The sequence below is a fragment of the Aspergillus affinis genome, assembly GCF_023601865.1.
Source record: "Aspergillus affinis strain CMG 70 chromosome Unknown NODE_225_length_25824_cov_97_212452, whole genome shotgun sequence".
Taxonomy (NCBI): Eukaryota; Fungi; Ascomycota; class Eurotiomycetes; order Eurotiales; family Aspergillaceae; genus Aspergillus; species Aspergillus affinis.
Genome location: NW_026516006.1, coordinates 4,944 through 25,824, shown reverse-complemented (window position 1 = coordinate 25,824; position 20,881 = coordinate 4,944). Strand labels below are relative to the sequence as shown.

At 47.3% G+C, this 20,881-nt stretch overlaps 5 protein-coding genes across 5 annotated transcripts; 3 read left to right on the top strand and 2 right to left on the bottom strand.

Annotated features, from left to right (window-relative positions):
• Window positions 1-1,886: 1,886 nt before the first annotated feature.
• KD926_004680 (uncharacterized protein) lies at window positions 1,887-2,861 on the top strand (the record flags this gene model as incomplete). The annotated part of the gene is made up of 1 exon (XM_053095285.1): window positions 1,887-2,861. One exon carries the CDS (start codon window positions 1,887-1,889, stop codon window positions 2,859-2,861), a length of 975 nt encoding a protein of 324 aa, XP_052950036.1.
• Window positions 2,862-9,965: 7,104 nt separating this feature from the next.
• KD926_004679 (C6 finger domain protein) lies at window positions 9,966-13,154 on the bottom strand (the record flags this gene model as incomplete). The annotated part of the gene is made up of 7 exons (XM_053095284.1): window positions 9,966-10,188; window positions 10,239-10,785; window positions 10,840-11,042; window positions 11,097-11,177; window positions 11,229-12,563; window positions 12,617-12,729; window positions 12,789-13,154. 7 exons carry the CDS (start codon window positions 13,152-13,154, stop codon window positions 9,966-9,968), a joined length of 2,868 nt encoding a protein of 955 aa, XP_052950035.1.
• Window positions 13,155-15,591: 2,437 nt separating this feature from the next.
• On the top strand, window positions 15,592-17,968 carry KD926_004678 (tetratricopeptide repeat protein; the record flags this gene model as incomplete). Its single annotated transcript, XM_053095282.1, has 3 exons — window positions 15,592-16,267; window positions 16,324-16,732; window positions 16,789-17,968. The coding sequence occupies 3 exons, from the start codon at window positions 15,592-15,594 to the stop codon at window positions 17,966-17,968; spliced, it is 2,265 nt and encodes a 754-aa protein (XP_052950034.1).
• A 208-nt stretch (window positions 17,969-18,176) lies between these two features.
• KD926_004677 (bifunctional folylpolyglutamate synthase/dihydrofolate synthase) lies at window positions 18,177-19,505 on the bottom strand (the record flags this gene model as incomplete). The annotated part of the gene is made up of 4 exons (XM_053095281.1): window positions 18,177-18,387; window positions 18,442-19,283; window positions 19,335-19,442; window positions 19,488-19,505. The coding sequence occupies 4 exons, from the start codon at window positions 19,503-19,505 to the stop codon at window positions 18,177-18,179; spliced, it is 1,179 nt and encodes a 392-aa protein (XP_052950033.1).
• Window positions 19,506-19,901: 396 nt separating this feature from the next.
• Window positions 19,902-20,619, top strand: KD926_004676 (putative reverse transcriptase; the record flags this gene model as incomplete). The annotated part of the gene is made up of 2 exons (XM_053095280.1): window positions 19,902-19,945; window positions 20,166-20,619. 2 exons carry the CDS (start codon window positions 19,902-19,904, stop codon window positions 20,617-20,619), a joined length of 498 nt encoding a protein of 165 aa, XP_052950032.1.
• Between the last annotated feature and the right edge of the window lie 262 nt (window positions 20,620-20,881).

Here is a 20,881-nt window from a genome sequence, read left to right as displayed (position 1 = left end):
GGATCGAGGGACCCTCCGTTAGGCATCCAGGAACCTTCCTGGATGTTCTGCAGGCATTGCCGCCTGATGCGAAGCCTCGGGCAGTATATAGAGGCTTTAGATCCTCCCTCCTAGACAGCCTTTCCTCTCCATGGGAAAATTCTTTTACTACGAGTCAGAAACAAACTTGTCTTTTACCAAGCTCCTTTGTAGGCCGTCACAGTTGCCCCCTCCACGAACCTTCGACTGCTACAAAGGCACAGTCTCCTCTCAAGTCCATGGCTTAGAACTGAATGTGGTCGAAATTTCTGAGCCATAAAGCCAGATCATATAAGAGTGAGTACCTTCACAATTGTCAACCCTACAATAAGCTTACCACCCAGGAAGCACGATGAGACAAGGACTAGCAATTGCCTTCTTTTGCCTGCTGCTGGGAACAAGCGAAGTGAGCGCAGGACCTGCATCATATGGTATTTGTCAAGCTGGATGTTCGGCGATAGTGATGGCGTGTTATTCGGCAGCTGGTTTCACTTGGGGCGCCACAATGGGAGCGTCTGCTCCGGCTTCAATAGTTGCATGCAACTTGGCCTTTGGGAAATGTCAAGCAGCCTGTGCTGCTGTTCTACTCGCCCCAACGTTATAATCCAGAGTGGATACCTTTGAAAGATAACAATACTATAAGACCCTATTTGGAAGTTGCCCTCTCCTTATGGCTTAGGCATCGTACAGCTCGGACCGATCGAACTCCACCATCCCCCTGAGCTTTACCACTTCAATCCAAAGTAGTCACACTAATCGCCGTTGATCTGAAGGGGGCGTTCAATAGAGTTAATAAAGTTAGCCTGAATGCGCGCCTACGAGCTAAAGGTATCCCAACAGGCAAAAATAGCCAGGCGATGGATCTACAACTTTATGGAGAACCGATACGCTAGCATTACCTTTGACTTTTGTCAACCGTATGTGACCGCTAGTCACATAGGAGACCTTCCTTTTCCGGACATCGGTATTGGTAACTACCGATCCCGAGGATTATGCAGATTTTTCTGATATTTCCACGGTTCAAAAGTTATGTCTCTTCTAGCTGCCTTTTTAGGCTAGATTGCTTATCATTCTTCATGTATTTAAACCACCGTTTGCAGCTAGATTGAAAGAACCAGACCTTCATCATTCGATATTCCTAAGTGTACATTACTAGCAATTACGCCTAGAGAGACGGCCCACAACTTTCAAACAGAGGTTTCCCCCCTAGAAAATGCAGGCCTCGCTCAAGGATCTCCTCTATCTCCTATCCTCTTTGGATTTTTCAACTCTGACTTGGTGGACCAACCGATCGACTATACTCGGTTGCGAAACCAGTGTCACCCCGAGTTTAGTCTCTTTTGTTCTCCGCAGTACAAAGAGGGTAAAGCGCCTGATAAAAGGCTTGGCAAATAAATATGATTGGCTTAAAATCCAAATCTTCCTATTTACAGACTAGTCTCTACTCGATAAAACAAAGAGAAGGGTCTGGAGGGGTGGCACTGGTTTCGACTTTGTGTGTACCATGGAGGTTCATCTGCCTATATTGATGACTACTTTCGATGGCGGGCTGGACCGTCCGCAGAAGACAACCTCAAAGAGATCCAGGAAGAAGACATACCTCGGATAGAGGCGTGGGCCCGCAGAACTGGGTCCTGCTTTGCAGCAGAGAAAACAGAGCTTATACACCTAACAAGGTCCAAAAAGTAACAAAATATCGGACAAATTACCATAAATGGAAAGACTATCCAACCGTCTGGCACTGCAAAGCTCCTGGGAGTCATCTTCGACAAAGAAATGCGGTAGAAGGAACATGTACAAAAGCAGTGAAGCGAGCAACCCAGGTCAATATTGCACTAGGGGGATTCCGACGCCTCCACCCAGAACAGATGAGGCAGCTCTACCAAGACTGTGTGACATCAATAGTGGAATACGCCTCTACCGTCTGGCACAACCCGTTGAAGGATAAAATTCACCTAAAATCGCTCCGAATAGTGCAAAGGACAGCCTTGATCCGTATCCTCTCTGCATTCAAGACGGTGTCGAGCGTAGCTCTAGAGGCAGAATCCTATATACTACCAACTTACCTACGTCTCAAACAACGTGCGCAGATATTGGCGGCTCGCCTTAGTACGCTACCAAATGATCACCCAGCCCGTGCAGCAGTGGAAAGAGCAAAAATACGCAGCAAGCATATAGGACTAGGTCATCGATTCTCGCTAGCAGAAACCCTCAAGACAATGGATCTTGGGAGATTTAGGGCCCTGCAGAGCGAGGGCCTGGAGGATGCTGAACTGCGTTGGATCCCCGCTCACATCGGGGTGAAAGGAAACGAAAAGGCGGATAAGGCAGCCAAGGAGGCTGCGATAAGAGGAGTTGAACTAAGCTCAGTGAGGCCGCGGGATCGACCGATTATACGGCTCGCGGCTGCAGCTAAAAGAGATGTCCGCCAACGCTTGCGTACGGAGTGGACAAAGCAGTGGGAAAGGCAGAAAGTAGGTAGGCCGACGAGGCGGCTGCTGCCTAAACCAGACAAGAAGAACGTACAGCTCTATGAGCATCTCAGTAAGGCGCACACCTCGATTATTATTCAGATGCGCACTATAAGGATAGGATTAAGGCACTTCCTCTACAAGATCAAACAGGTCGACTCCGACCGGTGCGCCTGTGACCTAGGGTCCCAGACCCCTAGGCATGTCCTTCTGGAGTGCTCGCTGCACACGACCGGCCGGAGGATAATGATGGATCACCTCAATCAGATAGAGGGGCTGCGTGGGCGTATACAGGATTACGACGCAGTTATAGCACACCCGCAGGCGATCCGCTACGTCGCCGAATTTATGCAACAAACAGGCCTCCTTTAACAATTCCGATTCGCTCGACTGGACGAGGAGGACAACGAGGAGGCTCCGGAATCTACCAACCTGCTAGAAGGACTCGAACTAGGCGAGGAAGACGATGGTTACATGGAACTCTAGGGGCGGCCCGGGTCAGACCGCTACCAGTGACGCATGTCACTCACGGACCACCTATATAGAACGAGGCGGAAGGAGAGACAGCGTCAGGAGACGTAGTGAGCTGCGGCAGACGAGTGGCTGCCGGTTTAATTGCGTTACTTGTTGATTTATCTACTGGGTTTGTGGGTTTATATGGCGTAAGGGCTCGAAATTCTGCTTCATTCGGCGAAACGCCTGCATAACCTGTCGTTTCAATAGATAGGCTTCATCAGGTTAATAGAATTTTGATTGATTGATTGATTGGTTGATTGATTGATTCAACGGAATGTAGGTATATGCTCGGTGGGTAAAAGTGAAGTGTCATTTCTAAACTACAATCTGCCTAGTTATTTATAGTTCCACTTGTTTACACCTATGCATTCCTGATCCGTCGGTATGTCATTTGGAATGGTAGGCCAAGTTTAGGCCAAGCAAGGTGCTGTGCGGTATGTAGGTTAGGTCAGGATCCTCCACCTCTCAGGTCTGGTTGACAATATTGTTCCAACACTTAATTTTGGTAGAATTTACTTAGAATTCGATAAAATAGTCAACAATATGGTGTAGGCTCGCCCGCTGAATCTAGATCCATGTTGCATGTGCCCCACTACCATCCGAGATATTCCAAAATCTCTTCCAATCTATCTCGGCCTGTGCCTCTTGCACTTGGGACATTTTGACGGCGATATTTAGTGTCCGGATCGCATCATACAGAGAGGTACTCCTTGGTGGAAAAAGTGTAGGCTCAAACAATGATTGCAGCAGCAGCTTCTGCAATATATCTGCTACTTGACTGTGTAGGGAACAGTAAATATCGTAGCAGAAACCGTAGAACTGGTTTTCTTGTTGATGCCACGTGAGCTCGCGTTCCAATTCTGTCACGCGCATATCACTGGAAGGCGACTTGTGCGACTTAGTTGCTTGAAGCCGGCACCGCATGGTTTCCAAAGCGATTGTCGATCCATGGGCCGTTTGAATTACATGGTCTATACGATTAATCTCTGGGGAATCTGACGAGAAGCTTTTGCTTGTAGATAACCAATGGTGAGGTAAGCCAACCGGTTGTTCATCTTCAATAGACGCTACCTGGCCCGTTGATCGACTATATACGCTTGACACACAGTCCGACTTCGCAGAGTAATATAAGTTAGAGAGATCTTTTTGCATTATGGCTGATGCTGGAGAAATATACTGTCGGTAGGGACAATGTATTCTATATATTTGTAGCTTGCGCAGATTTTTCATCTGGTTCTGGAAGAAAAGACTGACCTACAAATATTTGTTCTTTACTTTGTTTATTCCCTCACACTGAATATTGTTGTTCTAGAACTCAGTTATAAGCAGAATCTTATCTTACCATGGCCATCAACTTCCTATTTTGCAATATGTCTGTGATGGAAGACCCAAGTACTTATATGTGCACTAAACAGTAGATATGTAGATGTAAGAAAGATCTACAGTACCAAATTATATAGAAAAGCATACAATTTTGGGCAGCATGACCATGAAAAATGAACCCTTTAGTTTTATCATTGGCACACAGACTTCCATACCTGCGCCCTTATGGATAAAGAGGGTTGCAGTATAGTCCACCGTTTCTTTTGGCGTACCAAAGCACAAACCAGGCTTTTGACGAATTTATTATTGAATTACCATATTTTTTCCTCATTTCGAGATCCCTCATATGCTCATCAGGAACTCCAGTTTACTTTCTTGTCATCCCTAACAAGACCGGATAAGGCCCATAGACGGGCCTGCTCCGGCTCCAGATACAGGCCAACCCGAAATGTTCTTCTATGCAATATTTACGAATCACTGCTTTTGGTTAGTGTCTGTACCAGCTTAGACTGACTCTTGAACGGCCAATCGCTGCAGCAGGAGCCGGGATCTGATTTGTCCGCCTTGGTGTATGATCTGAACGTGGTCAGAGATATCGTGAATAATTCCCATAGCTCATTGCGTTGTTGTTAGGTTAAGCCTAATTAAGGTCTCACTACCTACTCATTTTCACTCTTCAAGACCTTGATTCCAAGAGAACTTTATCTCCTGAAAGAGGATATCGGAGTAAATCTACAAGCAGTTTCCGTCACCGTTGCGCTTTACATTGGCACGTGAGGACAGTTAGCGACCCTGTAACATAAGTTAATCTATCGGTGGGAATATAGGCTCCTTTGAGGATATTGCGATATTGAGATGAGGATTAAGCTAGAGCTACTCCTTCCCTACCCACAGCCTTGGGAGACAGTGTAGAACATTAGTCAAGATATTCGACTATGTTTTTGTCAAGCCGAAGCTATACTGTACCACGTACTGTACTTGTACCACAGACCCGTCAGCTACCATCCTCTCTGCGAAGCTTGTTGATAGCCTCCGTCGTCCATGTTCTCATGCCCTTCATATGGTCCCACATCATTGCCATGTATTCACGGATTTCACTTCATCCATAGTCAGCAGTCAGCAGTTCGGCGCTATGTGGACGAGGGTGTTCGACGTATAGGCTACTGTACCCGATCTCATTCTTCTTTCTAGATATTCTCTTGAGTTAGCGTACAGATCGCTACAAATCGCGTCTTTCGACTAGGGTGGTATTGGTAGTTAATGAATATCTGGCACTGACCGCTTATCGCTCTCCTCCAAGGTTTGATTTAGCCTCCTATAGAATGATTAACTAGGGTTTTGCAATTAAGGCCAAGATAAAAGGGGCAATACCGGATATCATCCTCTTGTTTAAGTCTCAAGCTTCGTGTATGTATTAGGTCCGTAGTACTCTAGGGTGTCCTGCTGTGGAGCTTACCGATCGATTTCCGTCCGTAACTGGCTGTTTCGATCATGAGTCCACACATTGTTCTACTTCCAACGTGTATTGTTCTTACAGGACATCGTTAACAACCCTAAGGGAAAATGTAAGTGAATGACATGGTCGTTGTTTGACAGACACTTACGCTTTGAGCGCATTATCTGGTTCGTTGCTATTTCTTGTTAGCATTGAAAGTAGGTCAGGTAAGCCAGAATTAGCTAGGAAGGCTCAAAAGGAACCCAAAAGGAAAATGGCCGCTGTACTCTAGATAGATTGAAGGTGGATGAGAGCTTTCTTCGCTTGAGTCAATATCATCTGCTTCCACGTCACCCTGATTATTGCGATGCAGGCTATTGGAAACCACTTCCTTGATATAGTCCACCCAAGGATTAGAATTAGCACTAGACATGTCGACGCACTTGCCAATAGCTTTAAGTTGCTCAGATTCAGCGTGCGATAGCTCTTTTCTACCTCTAAACAGGTAAGGAAAGGAACAATTAGGAAGAAAGGATGAGCAGAGAAGTGAGCGAATAGGAACTGATATTCGTGACAGCTGGATATAAATAAAGGGACAAGTCACCCTACACACCATGTGGAATGGATAGGTAAGTATTTCCAACGTCGGTCTCGGGCCACTTCCGCTATATCTCCTCATATTTCCCCTATGCTTGTTTGTCAGACTTTCTTAGGTGAACAAATACTTGCTTACTGCGATTATAGTATGGGCTTGATAGAGATCTTAGTTTCAGTATACTACATTCATTGCCTGGTATGAACATTGCGTTGGTGAGATATCCATTACGGGCAACATTGCGCTACGGTTGACGTTACATCCCCGTTCGACAGAACTATATTAGGTATGTGTCAGTCTATCGAAGAGAGGAAACATGGGGTCCTTGCTGTTCAAAATAAAGGGTGTGTGACTAGCAAACTGCGGCTGTGAAAACAACATCGCAGTGTTAAAATACATAAGATGGCTCACACGCGCCAGAAGGGACTGTAAAAATTTTATTTGGTCACGTTCGATGAGGTCAACGTAGAATAATTTTCTACAACTCATAATACCGCAAGTTATGGCCCAGAGACATTTTGATGGTGGTGTTCTTCGTCCATAAATGTTGACCTAGCTTGGATATAGCACTTATACAAGCAGAGCATCGTTCAGAACATTCTACACAGGCGGAAGCCAGATAAACTATGTTTAAACTAAGCCCTATGCACTGAGGCCTGGTCCTCTTTTTTCCCGGGTGCTTTGCTGGTTCGATTGAGCATCTCTAATTGTTGTCGACGAACCGAGCATGTAGCTACTTAATTTACTTCAACCGGTTTGGAAATTCCAGTTTCCGAGTTGCATATATATGTTATGCCTCGAAAATCCATACAGTTCTCCATATTTCCCAATTTTCCTACTGGGGAACTTTAATGGCCATCCCAGGCTGTTCTGGCCCATAAGGCTATATGAGAAAGCGTTGAAGAGAAGCCTGCTCCGATCCGAGGAAGTCATCTTCAGAAGGATGGATGAACAATTCGTATAATAACGATAATCTAATTAATCATAATTCGTTCAGTATTTGATTTGTGGCTTTGATTCTCCTGCTGAATTGCTTTTGGCATTTCCATTAGGCGCGCCTCGCTTATTAGAGGGTGTCCTGTGCACTGATGGGTTGTGAATGAGGCCAGCCAAGCTATCTCAGCGCGGAATGATTGCAAATAGTGTGGAAATTGTAATGCCACTGTTCAATACTGGCGCCTAGCTGCTGTTCTGTTCGTCGCGGTCGAACCCACATGTGTGCAACATATGGTTAAAGTGGAGCCACTTATAGGGGTTTGATTAAAGCTAGGAGAGACCGACGTGGTCCCACCTAAAAAATGCTCATAAAGCCATGCGCGAGTCAACCTTGAATATGATACTTCGGAGACTGGCCGAACTTTAGGCGTAAGGAGTTTCGCCTCAAAACAGTGTTGGGTTCCGACGGACATCAGGAGTCGTGAAGGATCAGGTAAACGTAGAGACAAGTCACAGTATTCATCGGAAGTGACCATCACTGTAGTCGGGGTCCGTCAGTCCACCATTACGCTGTCACCCGACTCCACCGCGTCTAGCACACGAACATGCTGCTCCAGCCCTACCACGAAACCGACTTCGAGTAGTGTCGTTCCATCTTTCAGCCATGGGATACCATCCACATTCTCGGAGCAAAGCGCACCCAAATGGCCCTCTCGATTCGAAACCGGCCAGAATCGATACGAAAATCTGGGCACTTCATCCACGCCGTTAATACAGTCGGTCTCGAAATCGCTCTAACCTTCTGACACATGACAGTTGTTTTCTGGCCCCACTGCCAAGACCTTGGCTTGGAATTTATATTTACCCAGTGAGGGCGGGTGTAACTGTTTTTAATAGGAAAGTGTCAACCGTATGTGACCGCTAGTTACATAGGAGACCTTCCTAGTCCGGATATCGGTATTGATAACTACCGATCACCAAGGATTATACAGAGTTTTCTGTTATTTCCATGGTTCAAAAGTTATGTCTCTTCTAACTGCCTTTTTAGGCTAGATTGCTTATTATTCTTCATGTATTTAAACCATCGTTTGCAGCTAGATTGAAAGAATCAGACCTTCATCATTCGATATTCCTACGGGTACATTACTAGCAATTACGCCTAGAGAGACGGCCAACAGAAAGTTACGGCTGCCCTCATTTATAGGCAATTAGGGAATTATAGCTTTTAAACTAAGCTCTTGGCAGTGGGGCTTGGAAACAACTGCCATGTGTCAGAAAGTCAGAGCAATTTCGAGACTGACTGTAAGGGCACCCATGGGCTCCAAAATAATCTCCTCGTCGAACTCGGTCCAAGTACAAACAGGTAGTCTTAACAGGGCTACTGTGGTCGGTACTCCTACACCAAGCAGCGTGAAACTGGATAGTTGGGGAGCAACAAAGTTTTCATTGCCATCACCATCAAGCACAGAACTCATTCAATTGGCCTCTGGGGCAATTATGCCCAAGTTTTGTCTACATACTTTCGTCTTTATGCTTCTAGCTACTTCATTTCTTGCAAATCGGGGGATACTACTCTAAAAAGAAAATGGACTCACGCCATATAGGGCAATGCACATCAGGAGCTATCATATTTGCTCTGTGATCAACCAGGCTTTATGCGCCTACATCTACATATATCTTCATGTCACATCCTCACAACGATGTTTCAGACATTCAACACAATCGCGCAGTCGCTTCCCCAACAAACTCTGTCCGTGCCCACGCCGGTCACCTGGATGGTGATGAAGATGAAGGTGATAAAGATGACGAAGGTGATGATGGTGTAGACGACGAAGAGCGCAGATTCATTCCCAGCAGGAAGCTTACATAACGAGTGCGGTGATAGTTATAGATGATATTTTATATAACTATATCTAAGTCTGGGATACCAAGACCCAGGGCATTCTCCCGTAGATTGAGAACCTTTATAGTACTAACTAGTTAACTAACGTATTTCACTACCGAGTGAAACACCCCCACCGAGTGAAACACTTCACGCGTTTTGGCTCCGGTCGAAAACCTCGCTCAATTCAACCACCAACCATGCCTCCAAAAGCGCGTCAAAATTCAAGAAATTCAACTGAGAAAGAGGGAAGGATCTTACTTGCTATTTATGCTTTAAAAAAGCAAGAAATTAGTAGTATTCGCGAAGCGGCACGCCTCTTTGATATTTCACATACAACTCTATATCGTCGACTTAATGGAACAACATCACGCTTGGAAACACGTGCTAATAGTCGTTAGACAATGAGGGAGAATATGAGCAACTTCTAAATACTGAAATCTACCTGGGGGTGCATCCTTTAAAAGATTTCCATCATCGTCTTTGCAATCGTTTCCATTGCGCTCTGTGCGTTTTCTGGCTTCGACTATATCAAATTTACGAGATATCACGCAACGATGGCGATCACGCAAGAGGCAGCTTTGTCGCAGGATAGATATGCGCTGCCTTGTATAAGAGCCTTCTACCGAATTATAGCTTTTAGTCTATCCTACAACCACACTACTGCTGTACCCGTGCAAACCTGCTACAGCTTTACTTGACTCAAGATAGCGAAAGAATGCCTTTCTTCGTTCGCCCAGCTGGTAATTGTTGATACGTATGGCTACCCTAAGCAAAGATGCAAGGATCTTAGTTAACATGCGATGTGAAGCTCCCTGCGGGCTCCCCAAAGAACCTCGTGTAGATCTGGGTCAGGATTTGCGCGTCAGCGCGCAGAGTGGGGGATATATAGCGACTCTGTAACAGGAAATTGATCGTCCGCTGCAGAAGGCGCTCGAGGTCATTTCGGTTAACCAGCACGGACAAGTGAGATTCGTATGTAGCCGATAAGACTAGCATATTACCAAACTGTCTGCCGTACAATTAGCATCAGCAGACTAGCGGAACATGGGACGAACATACGCATGTGCCGTTCCAAATATGTTAGTGAGGATGGGTCGGCCTTTGATGCCGTCAAAAGCCTCTGTGCTCTTAATCGCGGACTCGATGCATATATTGCATGCGCGACGCAGTTCCTTTGGTAGCTCGTGGTACGCGCACTGGCCCGGACCCGCGGTTTGATTCGGGGGTGACGGGGCATACGCGGGGCCAGTTTCGCTCCGCCAGCGCCTCATGTCGGTAGCACTTTGGCTATGGGTCATTGACGGGGAGATCTGCTGCGATTTCAGCCCGGAAGCCTTGGTGCCCGCAGCCGGGGTGGCCGGGCAGCCAACTGACGATGCCCGAGCATTTGATTGTCCCGTACAGTGGAGTGCACGATAAAGAAGAGGCCGATGAATGATATAACGGGCACCGTAGTACTTAGCCCGCATACGGGCGACATTGATATCATTCGACGGGAGGTCACTATCTTTCCACTTCATAATTTCGGGAAGACTATCCCGCCACTGCTCAAGGTTTGTGCTTAAGATCTCCAGCACTTCAAGAGGCCAGTGGGACTGGCGATTCTCTGTCAAAGAATTAGTTAAGTATTCCTATCCCAATCCATCGTAAGAAAGCTTACTATCAGCCTTGTACAAATTCATATGGACGCGGTTGAGAAACTTCCGGAGGTGAATCTGCGCTGAGTAGAAAAACATCATTATCGTCTCAGGTGCAGAAATCTCGTTCGGAAGACTGTGAGTGAAGTAACCCTTTGGAAATGAAACGTGCGTCCCAAATCGCGAGATACCGCTAGGGGGGAGGTCCAGTTCGGCTAAAATGTCACTGGATAGAATATTAGCCCTTTTTTACGATTAGACTAGCCCAATGTAAGCTTACCTTTCTAACTGAAGACAGGTCCAGTACGCAAAAGCATACAAGTCTTTCATAGGGCCATCGTACATCTTATCATACCGTTTACTAATATAAGTTAGCCCTATTATCAGCAGTCGGGTCGCTGCTAAACCATACGGTCGAACCAAAATCTGACAGACTCGGGCAGCCTGAGAAATCCACCCGTAACTCTGGAAAGGATGAGCCAGTTGACCGGCATAGAGGCCCGCAAGTAATGGCGCTTGGACATGGTATAAACCATTCGCGCCTTGGAGATTCCCGAGAATGCCGGTAGCATATGCATAAAATGCCAATCCGGGAATGATATCAAGGTTTCGTAGAGTCTGATCGTTAGTATAGGGACGTCCCGCGGTATTCTTTCGACCGTCTCCCATCCAGGAGGATTTCAAAGAGGTAGGGTTCGAGTGGAAGCTGTTGGCCTGCGAGGCCATTACCGCGTCTGACCTCGCAAGAGAAAACATACTGGGCGAAGAAGGGCAATCCATGATGGGGCCAGGAACGGGTCGGTCCCGAACTTCGCAAATACTGCCCAGCGCTAAGACGAGTAAGATAATGGCGTTATTGATCGACTTTTCAATAATATGGGATCTTGTCTCAGCTCGGACGGTAACGGGGGATCCCGTTTCGCGTCCTGCACCTTGAAGAGCGTCGCACGAGAGTTTCCGTTTAGTGCCCCGGGGCATTTCGGCTCCCGTGCCGGGACAATATGCCTTGATAAACCATTCGATCTTCTGCTCTAAATCTTTCTGATCAAGAAACGGATGGAGCTTATGAAAATGCTCCATATAATTACTATAATAGCGACGTATTGTATCCGGGGTAGTTGTTACCCGACCGGAATCATCCAGTCCAACGTCCGTGAGCTTCGACTGCGGCTGGTTGATTTCGCCCCATGGCTCGCTGGGGGAGGGGGAATGCATGTAGGCTTCCGGTATGGCGGCACTCGTGTTAATTGATCTGGTCGAAACCGAAACCATCGGATTCTCGCTCGTTTTGTCATCTTCCCCTCGTCCGTAGACGCAAATGAGACCGCGCTTCTCTTCTAACTGCATCACATAATCTTTATCATATCCCGAAGGCTGGACGATTTCTTTGATGGAGGGCCATAACAGTAACTTGTGAGCGGCAGTAGTATGTTCTATAGGAATAGACAGCTCGCCATCTTCGCCAGTCACGAAAATCTGGTTGCTGTTAGTGCCGAGCGCGTTCGCCTTCCGAACGTAATTTTTATCAAAGGCCTCAGCATTTTTCATTCTTAGCAAATGTTGGGGAATTTTTTTCGACGGATCTTTGGAGACGCGAAAGCTCTGCTCTTGTAAAGCACTGTTGGTCAGCTGGCTCAGTTGGAGGCCATTTTTGGCCTGATCATTTTGCAACTCGGACATCTTCTTATTTATAAGATCTTTCAGCTCTTTGAGTTGCTTTAGGATCAGACTTGTGTCTGTGTCAAGTCTATCTGTAGGTTAGGACAGTTACCTAGAATAGAAGAAACCGGAGCGACACACTTAGGGAGTAGTACATCCTTGTAGACACAGATCAGATTAGTTTCCTTGCAGTGGCCACAAGCGGGACGTTTCTCGTCGCATTTTGCTTTCCGGGCTCGACACGGATCGCAGGCCTAGTAGGGTCGAACGTGGGTCAGGAATGGATCTCAATCGACTTCGAATCGCAACCTACCATTCGTGCGCGATGAGGTTTACCATTTTGAGGAATGCCAAACGCCGGGTTGTTATAGGAAGTTGATGTATGCAGATGCTCGGCGGGCAGTGGGAGGGACGATGATAGTGGATGGACCGTGCCGTACGCATCCTGGTGTCCGGGAGGGTATGCAGCTGGGGGACGTGTTTGTATCGGCTCACGGACTGAGGGCTGCAAATAACTTAGGGTGGGGTCACATAGGGCCCTGGGAAGTTCTGGGAGTTTTTGAGGATTCCTTTTCGTGGAAGTATAGACGGTATGATCTGGGGAATGAGTTGTCCCACTTGTGTAGCAGCTCGGGGTTGTGGGAGCTGCCTCCTCCTGCTGTAATGACCTGACCGTCATCTCATAAGTGCCATGTGAGTTACCGTGTCTCAGAGCAACCGAAGAAATGACCTTGTTTCGGTGGTAGTAGTCACGTAGCCTTAGCCCTGATATGCAGATAACACGCCTTTCACTGTTCCAAGGGCGTTCATATCATGCCTAAGGGCTGGTGACCTTTCTGAGAAGTTGGATAGTAAAGACGTTTGCGGTCAAATTGATCAGAGCAATCATGGATGTCAATAACAGAGTTGCCTTGATGTAGAGGAATGAAGGAGGAATGAAAGCAGACAGAAATATGCTCGAAAAGTTTGACCACTGATGTATTAAAAGAATAGTAATATAACCCACTGTATGATTGGTGGCTTGCATGCATTCGCCGGGGTATAGATTACCATGTTCATGTATTCGGAACAATTGTAGGTTAGCCTGTGAGCAGTTGTGAAAAATCATGGATAATTTTCCATAGTCGAAGACGGGGTACAGCTGATTGCGAAAGCAGTGTCTGCGGCATCCTTTCTTTGTTGCCAGAAGTATGACTTTATCCGAATAGGGCTAGTTTACTACTTGGCATACTTGGCATGTGCAAATGATTGGGTCCTTGGTGATCATCTAACCTTTTATGGTCTAGCACACGGTTCGAATTTGAAGTAAGTAGTCGTAAGAGGGTGATACTTTCGCAACCAAGTGTAACATTACGATGTTCACAATATTTTGACAACACGGTAATTTCGTTCGCAATCAACTTACATTCTAGACAACCCTAGAAAGTTGAAATGACGGCTAAGAGCACTGGGCAATATGAAGGAAGTGAAACTCTCGATATTTTCGTTTACGAACTAATGTGAACACATACAACAGAGCCTTGATGAGAGATACAGTAGACAATATTTATCCTAGAACAGGTGCAACAAGTCTAATCGAGACGCATCAATGATTTGATACGTTGACCAACGATTCTTACTGATTGAGCTTAATTGATAGGGATTGTTTAGGTGGGTAAGCGAAATGAACAAGATGGGCAAGATGGAGCGGAAAGGGGGGAGGAGGAATAGGTAATCTTGCACAAATCTGGTGAGAAAAAAAAACAAAGAGGATCAGCGAGGAGAATTGGCGGTCTCGGGTCAGCAACCAATCATTGTGAAGTTATAGAACTAGCGTGCTACTGCGCCGCTGCACGTCGATGGCTCTCAGCCTCGAGCCATAGTTTGATTTCCCAACATGTTCATTCATTTTACCTACGCTCGAGCAAAGCCAGCTTCGTATCCTTAACTATTCATTTTCGGTTAACAAGCGAAGTTGACTAGGTTCAACACTGATTGGCATTTATTACATTCAAGGCTCAGCACTGACTCGACCTTTGATGGAGCTACTCCGCTATGCACATTGTAGCCAGGTCCCGAGCGCTGGCTCTCCAACGCTAATGCGGGAGACAGAACTGACTTGCTGGACTCATCTAATTCTGGGGACTTCCTGCCCGACTGTCTGTGCGCAGCCTCATGTTTGTGTGGAGGCGAAGTTTATTGGATAGTGCTCTACAGACCAAAACAGACTATTATTAGGGCCATTGCGATTGGTCTCTCTGTGTCGCTATACCCTTTGGTCACATGCTCAGGCTGTGAAACCCTGTCGCCGCGGATATACACTAGAAAAACCCTTACTACTAAGGGTTGACCCTTTTTAGTGTAGCGGTATTTTTCTGCCACAAACCCGTAAGTTGTAGCGCCAGGAAGCGTCCGATGTTGTCAGACGGCTATTACAATACAGAAGTTGTTCAAATACCAGTTAGTATTTCGTAAGTGTCATGCCGTCTAGCCGCATGTACTGTAATCGAAGGTTCCTACTAAGGAGGATACACGGGAGTGGAGAGGAGTTAGAGGACCAACGATTGATCACTCATTGAGCCTTGGTCGTTATAATTTTCTGTTCACACGTTGCATTGAAGCTAAGTGTTATCAATGCACACGCTGCGGTAGTGCCTGTCATTGTGAGGCCTAGTCCGCATCTATGTTCTGATGCTTACCGGTTGGGTGAGACTTTCCAACTTACAGAAATCTATTGTTTCACGTGTATCCTTACCGTTCTGCGGTACAGGTCGAAGAAACACCTGGTAGGGAAATAAATGTTCAAAAAACTGTTACGATACGTATTTCACTTAATAAATGGACATGTCTCACTTTTCACGGGACGACCTTCTCCATACCCACTCTAAGCCTTAAAGGATAAGAGGCCCGTGCGATTGAAGCTATACTTAACTGGCTCTTCCCGAGATTCAACGACCCGTTCTCCTGGCATCCTGTGCCAGCGTCCACTTTCCTGGCATCCTGTGCCAGCGCCCACTTTCCTGGCATCCTGTGCCAGTGCCCACTTTCCTGGCATCCTGTGCCCTGTCCTCGCATCCGCTGCGCTCTGTGCACATCCCGTGCTCTGCCGCATCCGCGGCTATAGTTACCCCCACACCATGCTTCAGCATACCTCAGACGGCACCGCCTACGGCATTCAGGTTAATCTGATGTCAGGTCACTTTAATTGGTGCGACGCATACGCACTTAGTATAGAGGAGAAAGAATTATTGAGGCTTGAAGCCGGGTTCGTTCAGCATTGGCTCGGGTCAGTCGAAGAGGTCGGGTTGGATGAATTCTACAAGGGCGTCGAGGAAGCGGCACAAAACATCAAGAAATGTGGCCCTTCGCTGCTCCAGAAGACCCCGCAGGTCAAAAGGAACCTCGACGCACTACGGGACAATAGTGAGTTCCTCCATCTACTGCGCAACGGGTTTTCGAAGCCTATCCCTTCGAAAAAGACCAGATTCGAGGAGATGGTTACTTTTATTAAGCTGCGCTTTGGCCCTGCTTATGCCCTGCTTATCATTTGCATTTTCGGTATCGGTGGCCGATACGGAAATGTAGGGGCAAGACTGACAAATCATCAACTTGCCCACATCGTCTACCGCATAGGCCGGGATATACGTCTGGGCCAGTATTCCTTATATTGTCCGGAGCTGAAAACGTATTGGGACAGAGAGATCGGTGATGGTATTGGGAAAATTAAGGCAGATGCTCCACTATCAGGTGACCCCCAAGAGATATCCACCGAGCGTAGCAGCCGAAATTGGCATGCTACCGTAATGAACGAAGGTCAGTCAGAATCGCATGGCCGCTCCTATGCTGTTATTATACTGACTTGAGTTTAGTTGCATACCGACCTATAGACGTTGGTAGCCTCACATGGAGTAGTACGAGGAGGCAGTTACTGGTCCTTGTGCATATTATGGGACGCAATGGCATTCGCGAAGACCTGCTGCGCCGAGGGCTTCTGCCCCAATACCGATGGGGCCGCAACGGCAATCCGACCATCGCTCCTCGGACAGACATGATGGAGTTTGCGGAACTTTTCGCTAGTGACGACACATTTACGCAGGAGCTTCACAGATGTGTCAACGGTAGATTGGTCAGAGTGCACACGCTTGAGGATGGAGCTCAACGCTACAAACTTACGGATGGGTTGGAGAGCTCTCTGCCTCATCACTTGCCGCAGTTGTGGGTAGATTTATTCGCATTCACTGCATATATCTACCCCCGCGATGATGCATTGGAACGGTCGTAAGATGTCCAACCCGCTGTGCTCATATGAAATATAATGTCGTTAACGCAGCTAGGTTCCGGGCAACTGGTAAGCTCCTGATGCCGGTGATGGATGTACTATGGGAATGTCTCCGGGAAGGAGATCTCCCAGACCTACCAGAGACTGTCCGGGAAAGCTTCATTGAAGCGTCTTTGGCGGCCTGCCGGCTGACGAATGCCACTCATGCGAAGTCCATTGTGTCGACAGCACGCAGGCTACAGTCTCCAGTTGTATCCCCGTACCTGGCGGCAATGCTTTCCTGGCAAGAGAGTGTTTCTTTCCGGTCAGAGGGAAATCATAACAAGTCGGATACCGTTCTGGATAAAATCCTCTGCCAGATTCCCGAGGTCCCGAAGACCGATCCGGATCCGGATATAAGACTGCATTGCGCGTATGGCCGCTTAGTCTTCTCGCGGGTCGAAAATGCGATAATGAGAAATGACTTTCATCGCACATGGGGTTATGTGGACTGCTGGGAGAGAAGAAGTAGCTATCCATCCACTTTGGAGTGGAAATTGATCCGACTCTTCAATACCATCTTTGGGAGATTAGCCAAATACACAGGACAGTTCTCGTATGCTCGAAGATGTTTCGAGAACTGCCTCCGTGATGACGACCCCAGTTACCGTCATATTCAATATCACCTCGCTGACATCTACTGCGAGCTGGGATGTGCTGAGCAGGCAAAAGATCTGCTCCGAAACGACGTAGAACAGCTTCGGCACATGCAAGGTCAGAAATCGAAAGCATTCAGACGCCTGGCGCTCCCGCTAGCGGAGGCTCACATCAATCTGAGGCAACTCAACGCAGCAAGATACACCTTGGAGGAGGTTCTCCAGGCTCATGAGAGCATGCAAAACCATGATGTGACCGATCAACTGGGCCATGTCCGCACGCTTATTAGCCTAGCACGGGTGGATTGGTACGAAAGAATGTATTCCAGCGCTGACCAGAAGCTTAATCGTGCGACGGTGCTCGTTGAGAATTATCCTACTTTCATAAAACGTGGGTTTGACGTTGCATTCGTTAACCTCTTTCATTCTGTTGTGAAGAGAGCTCTGGCTGGCGAACTTCTCTCAGAGGTACCACGAGGCTACTTTATGGCAGGGACCGGAACGTATTTTTTTGAGGAGATCTTTTCCAACGCTTGGACGGGTATTTCTAGACATAGCACGGAGCTCTCTTCAGTTTCGTTTAGTGCTGAGAATGCTTAGCGCACCGCTCACTAGATGCAAACTTCCCGTTATCAAAACATGTGTCGACAAAAAATTCTGGACAATTGTACGAGCTCTCTCCAGAGCCTCTTCGATTGTTCCTTCACACCATACCGTAGACCCAGGTTTGTATGTTCTCCAAGCGCGTGCATAGGCTTCTAGCTTTTCCATTGAAGATCGGGCTTTCAGATTTCTGTCTAGGACAAGTTTAGCCCGTTATCCCTAGTTTCGTGAGGGTTTGGTCGTAAATACCGATTCTTGTCAACCCATTCCGCCTTTCATTGTACGTAGTCAATATCAGGTGCCCTATTTCGAGACTTTCTCTATCGAGGGATTCCTTGATCGCAAGTAAAAGTTTGTCGCCACAACGATCCGAGAATTGACTGAAGATGACCACCCTCGCGGGTTCGATGTCGATCCTATCAGAATTAGCACGATACCACCACGGGGAGTGCATGTGTGGTTGTCTCTACCTTTGTAGCTTGCTCATTTCTGCAAACCATGATACTGCAGTGGACAACCCCGAGTCATTATGAGCACCGTCAAGGAACCAACTGTGATTGCTTTCATTTATCTGCTGGTAACGACCAGGCCATTCGAATGCCATAATGCCACGGTCGACACATCCAGCCAGGTTCGTCAAGCTGTCAGGCATCATGATTGAGATCCACTTCGTGGCCACTTGTATTGCAAGTGAGCAGTTTTCTTTTTGAAATTTAATCACCGGCAAGGACGGGTCAGGCTCCACGAACGATAGTGTGACATTTTTCTCATTCGCACGTTTCATAAGAGCCTCAGCGACAATTTGCTCCTGAGGTGACGAGATTGCGGGACAACCAGGCTTAAAGATGCCCGCCTTGTGCCAAGCGATATCTTCAATGGTGGGCCCGAGGAATCTAACATGGTCTTCTGCTATTCGGGTTACAGCTGTTACTACGGGCGATGCCACGACATTCGTCGCATCGTACTCGCCACCCATGTGTGGTTCGTAGACGGCGACGTCCACCCCTTCTTTGAGAAAGACATGGAAGGACAGAAGGGTTAAAAGCTGGAGGTATCGGGGGAAATCCATGTCGACTGTAGGCTCACGTGGCAGTACATCCCATGTCTCGTAAAAAGCCCTCGTGAAAACGTCTTCCTCGATCGGTTTACCGTTGATCCGAATCCGTTCACGTATGCTGAGAAGATGCGGTGAAGTATAGAGTCCGACCTTGCACCCGAAGCTCTGGAGTATAGACGAGATATATGCGCAGGTGCTACCTTTTCCATTGGTGCCGGCTACATGAATGATGTTCAAATTCCCCAGATCTGTTTGCTGTCCGAAGTTAGCAACAGCAGACACTTATGGTTTCTGGTGTTACCATACAGAGTAACCAAGTAGTTCCAACCATTTTGTCATATCATCCGAGCCTCTCATTTGCTTCAAGCTCGGCTGCGCACTGGCACGTCTGCTATTGAGCAGCTCGATGGCGTCCTGCAACTGTTAGGCAGTAGATACAAAAATCGAAGAGCCACTCACATCGTAGTGTCTTCTCATTATAGCAATTATCAAGGGGCCATAAGTGTCTTAACGATGGTCGTGCGATGTGGGATTTAACCCGGCACCATTGCTTACCGAAGCGGGGTCGGATGTCACCTGATCTATGTCCCGGTGTGGCCGCGGGGTATGACTAAACCGCTTATATCATCGCCTTTCTTGGCCGATTAATTTATTGCGTTTTATTGCAGTTTTATTGCATTTATACGGCATTTTTCAGGACAGTATTATTGTGATATGTCGCTTGTTTTAGTGATTAGGAAGCCTCTGAAATTGCTTAAATATCGGCTTCTTTACCGTGTAGGTAGAAGAATCAAGACCTTCATTCAGTTGAAAACGATCATATAAAATCGGTTGAATAATCGCTTCTTCGGTAGACCCACATATTTCTGCCAGATGCTGGCAATCTATTCAGCTTCATCTACGATCCAGCTGGGGAGGTGTGTCAGCAGAGATAAGGCAATTTTACCGCCAGGATCCAACACCTTGCCGCTTGCCGTCTAGATCAACTCTGACGGCACCTCATGGCTTCAAGATAAGCCGATTTCAAAGAAGCCACGTAGTCATATTGCATTTTAAATAGCTTCGTTTCGATCGTCTAATACCCTCTTAGCCGTGGGGAATCTGGCTCGATAGGACCCTTTCGTTCGACACTCACAGGGTTAAGGCCGTTGCCAAGGCGAACGGGACTTTGGAAGGCCTCCGCAGCATCTCAGGCTCGACCTGGGGGACCTCCCTGCTGAGCATACGCCGCATCTGCCTGGCAGTGGTAGTCCCCCAGCTACTCTACGGGGCGGCTGCCTGGTATAGCCCTACGAGCCGGACGGTCAGCTACAAGAAGCTCCAGAAGACGGTCAATGAATTCCAGAGGATTCAAACCCGCGCAGCTGTTCTTATCAGTGGCGCGTTTCGTTACACGGCCTCAGCCGTACTGGGAGTAGAGCTTTACCTCCCCCTTATGCGAATACAGATGCATCAAACCATTCAAGAGGCGGCCGTTCGGATCCAAACCGGGCCAGCTATAGCCTGCCCCCGAGGGCTGCGCTGGGAAAGGTCGAAAGAGGCACTTCCTCTACAAGATCAAACAGGTCGACTTCGACCGGTGTGCTTGTGACCTAGGGTCCCAGACCCCTAGGCACGTCCTTCTGAAGTGCTCGCTGCACACGGCCGGCCGGAGGATAATGATAGATCACCTCAATCAGATAGAGAGACTGCGTGAGCGTATCCAGGATTATACGCAGTTATAGTATACCCGCAGGCGATCCGCTACGTTACCGATTATCTACAATAACGACATTCAATTTTACAATTTCTAAAAAAGTTGATACATTCTCGTCAACCTTTATCAGAAACAACATCTGGATTTTGCGTTAATA